General features: G+C 42.1%; 1 protein-coding gene across 3 annotated transcripts in view; it reads right to left on the reverse strand.

Moving 5' to 3' along the window:
* The window catches only part of GOLGA1 (golgin A1), a 47,297-nt gene extending 43,416 nt beyond the window's left edge, over window positions 1-3,881 (reverse strand). For 2 of the 3 annotated variants that reach the window (XR_004626582.1, XM_034664508.1), the window contains exons 1-3: window positions 3,725-3,881; window positions 2,864-2,913; window positions 1,713-2,015 (exon numbers count right to left, since the gene is read on the reverse strand). Coding sequence is in view for 2 of the 3 variants with exons in the window: in XM_034664508.1 (XP_034520399.1) it covers window positions 1,713-1,847 (135 nt within the window). In the remaining variant the exon portion in view is untranslated. Of the gene's footprint in view, window positions 1-1,712; window positions 2,016-2,863; window positions 2,914-3,241; window positions 3,602-3,724 lie in introns of those variants that run through there. The other variant, XM_011221115.3, reaches the window with a different exon arrangement.
* Between the last annotated feature and the right edge of the window lie 2,119 nt (window positions 3,882-6,000).

The raw sequence follows: 6,000 nt of genomic DNA on the forward strand, positions 1-6,000 counted from the left end.
CTACCACATTCGTCCAAAAAAGAAAGACAGCTTGAAATAGAATGGAAGTAAATGCACTACTAGTCATGGAGTAAAGAGAGCAAGTTTGAGACATTTAGAAGATGGAAAACCAAAATACTTGTTGACTGGACACCAAGAAATGGAGGGAAGAGTCTAAAATGCTTCTAAAATTTCTTGCTGGTGACTTAGGGGATGGAGGTACACATTTGGAAATGGAGTTAATGAATTCACTTTTGTTCATTTCAGAATCTGAGACACTAGAGGAAAAGCATTTGGTTGGAGAAATCTATGCAGTGGGATATACAAGTGTGGAGATACGGAGTAAAGTTCAGAATGTATAGAAAGTAAGTTCAAGTAGATTACTTTAGAAGTCTCAAAGGAAAATACTTCCGGAATTCAGGCCAGTATCTATATCTGGAATACTTTCAAGTTGAGAGACTTCATTTAGAATGTCATCATGAAGGCAAAGCAGGTACTGCTGCCACAGAACTCAGCATTAAAAATATATCCTTCAGCCTGGGGATCAAATGTGCATTACATTTCCTGTTAAATATAGCAGCCAAAGATTTAGATCAGGTAATCTTATTGTCCCATCCCAATAACCTAATAGCTTCTGCCATGTAATGTGACCCAGGACAGGTAGTATAAGAAAGGAGGAAGAAGACTCATTTGACCCTGGAAAACAATTCAATGTCTATCATCAGGAAAAGACAGAGATAAATTGTGGCCTTGTCAGAAGCTGGAATCTTACACAGCAGTAAAAACAAATGAATCACAGATTTATGGAACACAGATGCAATCTGGAAACATGGCGAATTAAAAAAAAGTAAGTTCAAGAAAACTATGAAATACCATTTTTATAAAGTTCACAAATAAGCAACATTAAGCAACAAATTATTTATAGATATATTACACATCTGGGAGGATATTTTAAAAATCAAGAGAATAAATACAAAATTTAAGACGGGGTTATCTGGAAGGCAGGGAGGAAGAAAGTGAAGTGGGCAGGAGCGCACAAGTGGCTTCAACAGTATCCACAATGTTCCAGTTTTTTGAATAGGTGAAACATTAACAAGCGTTCATTTTATTTTTATGCTTTACACTCTACATTTATATTACATACATTCTTTTACATATATCAAGCATTATAAATTATTTTCTTAAAAAGATATCTGACTCTGAGAGGATCCTGCCATATGCCAAAGACACACTTTTAATCCTAAGGCATGACACCTACCTAACACAACAGCACCTTCACTTTCCTGAAATCTTTCCAAACACAAAGGTCCTTTACAAATAAGGGACATACTGCAGTCAGGGGTGTCATCTTTTCATCAACTTTCCCAGTAAAATAGTACACTCTGGCTAACTCCACACCATAACTCACAGGCCACGTAAGGCAACAATGACTTAAAGTATATTTGTCTGCAGAGATAATAGGCCAAGGCTTTTTGAGAAATGAAATATAAAAGAAGATGCATAAGGGATAAAAGGAGTATAAGAGGACAATGTAGACAATATGAAAAGGAACTCTGAAAAAAATAGGAAAAAAAAAAAAGAAAAGCGCCTTAGAGTAGGGAAGAATCAGATATAAACCCCAAATAATCTTTCAATTTTAAAAGAAAATATTTATGGAAAAGACTCTCGGAAATACTATTTTAAAAAATATATCAAGACTGTGCCAAATATTAAAAACTAGAGAAGATACTTACAAAGTCATCTCCTGAGTCAGCTCCCATAGAGGCAACCGATTCCTTGCTCACCGACCGTGGGATCCTGGTAGCACCTCCTGGCCTCTGGGCCACAGCAGTCTCTTCTGCAATTTTCTTCTTTAGTTTTGCAAACATTTTTGCTGTGTGGCTATCCTGCACAGATGGCCAGCCCGTGAACCACCCCAGTAGTCTAGTCCTTAGGCCAGCAACCAGGACTTCAGAGACTGGTGCCTAAAAAGTTCCAGACATCCAAGATGGCTGCATTCCCACTTAATTGTGGGCCAAGGGCTTACGGAACAGTATCTATAAATCAGACGAAAAAGACCTAAGTTAAACACACGAGAGATTTCACCACTGAGTTGTTATGTTAAGCTTTAGGTTTCAAAATTAAGTTTCATAATTTTACATGCACATTTAATAGAACACAATTGCTAAAAATTTAAAAAGCACTCAGGTGCTTCAGATGCATAAACAGATAAGGAAATCCAGTCTCGAGGAGATGAGGTAATCTGCCAAAGAGTGTGTGCTAAAGTGGCAGGGCTGGTATTTGAACCCAGGACTCTGACTCACACGTCCTTTTTCTTTATTATGCCACATTGGTTATGGCATATAACACATACAGTACAATTTCCCAGGGTACACACTAACATCACATAATGGTTTGGAATCCTTCCCCCAACATTAACTACAGTTTACTTTTTTTTTTTTTTAAGAGGAAGACAAAGATATGTACTCAATATGGAGATAAAGGTATAACATTCTAATGCTCTAGGACGGTTTGCCATCAGCTGCTGACTAGAAAAAGCTGACAACCTAGAAAAAACAGGCAAGCCAGGCAACTATCTTATATAAGCATCAGATACTCTTAAACATTTCCTAGAAATACTGCATGGTTCTCTTTAAGGGTGATTAAAATGACCTGAACTCAGTTTCGTCTTCGGAATATTTTACATGATATTCTACATGGGATTCAAACGGCTTTTCCTCCCAGTGTTATAAGAAATATCAATATTCTGGTTCCAACCTTAACTTTCCATGTTCTGTGGAAGACACCTAAATTCTGCTCTAAGATCTACAAATGACTTCTTACCACTTCAGATTATCCATTTAAGTCTGTACAATTCTTCAATGTCTGTAAACCCCCTACTCACCTGGCTTATCTACCAGATTTAAAACAGCTTGGAAGTCAAAGCATTCTGTCCTGCATGAAAACAAGATAAAATGCATTGGATAATTCCTTTCAAGGAAGGCCAAAATATTGGGGGGAAATGGAAGAGGAGAGAGGGAGGATTAACCAGAAGACAGAGGGGAGAATCTATCACTGCTACAATCCTCAGTGGGCTACCTTCGCCTTTGCATTTGTGATCTGCCCAACAGCTTCACCAACAGGCACAAAGAATCTCTCATTGGTGCCTAAATTTACTTCACCTTGGGAGCCCTGAGCAAAATCAACTTGAACAAGATTATGGTTTCCTAGGGCCAGTATTTATTTCTCAGTTGATTCTGACAGTCACACATTGTTTGTTTACCTGGCCAGACCCGGGCTGTCTAGTCAGAGAGCCTTGACTCGCACCAAAAACGTCGCTGAGAAAAAGAATGGCTAAATTGGGTTAAAAAAAAAAAAAAAAAACTGCCTAACGCCCAGGGATAGGCAGGTACCTGCCGCGACTGTCTGGATCCCACTCACTCAGGCTCCTTCTAGAACCGCCCGCGTTTGGACTGTCAAAGAAGGGAGGGACTCAACGTCTCTCCCATCTGACAGCAAGGGAACTGAGACCCGGAGAGGAGGGATGACTTGTCCAAGGTCGCTCCGGGGGGGCAAAATCCTGAAACCCTAGGCTTCAGACTTCCCGGCCGGGAAGCCCCTTTGCTCCCACCCCCGCCCTTTCAGCACCCCGGTACCGCCCCCCGCCTTGGGTCTTGGGCAACCCCGTCCCGGCCGCTCTGGGGGCAGACCGAGGCCACCGGCAGAAAGAGGGGCCTCCAGGCATCTCCGGCCCCCGCCCGCGCACCTGCCGCTCTCTGGGCAGCGGGCAGAGCCCCGCCTCCGGGACCTCTCGTGAACGCCGAACCGCGTCACTAGCCCCCACGGCCGGCCGGCGAGCGGAGCAGCGACCCGGAACCGCACCTCCACCAGCGCGCCGGAAGTGGCTGCGCACGGGGCGGGCCTGCCACGCGCATGCGCCCGCGCGCGGTCTCCGCGGTCGACGGCGAGGTCTTCGGGCCTGCGGTTGGGTCGGAGCCGCTGGAGGGCGCGGGCGCGAGGCTGGGCACTCCCTAAGGCCGGCTCGCCACGTCACCCAGCGGCCCAACGCGTGGATGATGACTGGGTGGCCAAAGCCTTTATTGTTTGTTTTTTTTTAAGGGGGCGGGGCGGAGAAGTGGGAGGAGCCTTGTGGCAGAAGGGATAAGCACCCATTTGGTGCCTTGGCGCCAGCGTGTGCTGCACGGAACGAGGGGAGTTTCCGTTCCGCTTCCCAATCCCACTGCGCCCTGCACAGCTAGCTGCCTTGCCGCCGTGCAGTCAGGTGATCACTGAGAATCCGTGCCTCCCTCCTCACACAGAAGCCGGCGGCTTCGGAAACAAGAACCAGGTCTTCGTGCTTTGACTAGTTTTTAACTTTGGTGCCTATAACCTACTGCAGGTTATACGTTTTATATCGCAACGCAGGACACACATAATGTACCATTGAAAGAAAAGTTTCCAGAATCATACCCTTATGTAATGCACTCCAAAATATTGCATTTCATTAATAAGGTGATGGCACCCCCACTACATTAATTTCATTATCTTTTAATGGGCCTCCAACTTCTGACAGTTGAACAAACTCGAGAGGTAAAACTGCCTCGTTCAAAGTTACACTGCAAATTAGCCTACGTCGGCTCTCTGGACTCCTCAATGCCAACCACGTCAGACATTCCACATTGAAGTCATTCTTGCTCTTGCCCAGGACCCCAAAACAGCCAGAAGGTCAGCAGCTTCCGTCCCCCCTGCCAAACAATCCTCCCTCCGCGTGTGACAGTTTTGACCACTTCGAGCAGGGCAGGGAAAAAACCAAGACTAGGGCTCAGAAGACACTTACCAACTAGAAGAATAAGCATTGAAGCTACGACCCCAAGACAGTCTGAAGTGTCTGAGGTATTACCTGAAAGAAGCAAACCCTAACCGAGTAGCACTTATGTTGTCAACAATCCTGAAGAAGTACCAAAAACTTTAAGCAAATAATGTTTATTTTTATATTGATACACTTAATATACACGTGGATTCAAGATACAAAATTCATTTACAAGAGTTCACACCTGATGAATGTAGTCACATTCCTAGAGAACATTTATCAATGCAAAAATGTTTTCAATACACTGACAACAAAAATCAAATTTTCTGTAATCTTGTTACTCAATAAACATCAAAACAACGTTTAACTTTCCATCCTCTACCATTTAAGTGCCCTTAAGGTGGTAGGCACCGTAACAGAAGAAAACATTGGAAAGAAGGGCCTACTGAATCCACTCTGCAGAATCACAGTGTTTACTCTGAAATTCATTTAGTGAAGTAGTTAGTGAAAGGCTTGCTATCCTTTATGACAAATCACATATCATACAAGAGTCAAAAGTGACGCAATCAAGAAAATAAAATGTTTCAATAACTTCTCAGTTTCTAAAGTCTATGAAGTATTAACTGTAACAGACAAAGCAGAAAAAGGCTACTGAAAAGGAACACAACAGGAAAACATTCTTAAGAGTATGTATGGCTTAAGCAATTCAGAAAAACAACAAATAAGACTTTCACAATACCACAAATGTTCAAGTCAAATGATATTGACAATGTAATTTTTCCCCCTTAGTCATTGGTAGTAAATAGCCCCTTCAAAATTTATTCTACTGACAACACATATAAAACTAATGCATCCAAATAGTTTGCTGTCTCATAGAGCTGAGTTGACAGATTCTGATCTAAAATATTAACCCACAATACCCAAAATTTAGTACAAATGAGCAACAAGACAAAGTCTCAAGGATTACAGTGATTTGTGAATAGCTAGATAGGCAACCAAATAGCTTCATTATTTGCACACAGATTAGCAGCACTTGGATAAGAACTGTTACATGAAAATTATTGTGCTTCAATCTCTTGAGGAGAGCTAATAAATATAACTCTATAATTCCTATAGTGTTACAATTCTATAACATTTCAGTTACAGACGAGCACAATTTTTAAAAAGTATTTCACACCACTACAAAATCAAGTAATTGTATTCTCCAAATGTAATTTCTGCTATGATTGAAA

Source organism: Ailuropoda melanoleuca, chromosome 7 (genome assembly GCF_002007445.2).
Source record: "Ailuropoda melanoleuca isolate Jingjing chromosome 7, ASM200744v2, whole genome shotgun sequence".
In the NCBI taxonomy this organism is placed as follows: domain Eukaryota; kingdom Metazoa; phylum Chordata; class Mammalia; order Carnivora; family Ursidae; genus Ailuropoda; species Ailuropoda melanoleuca.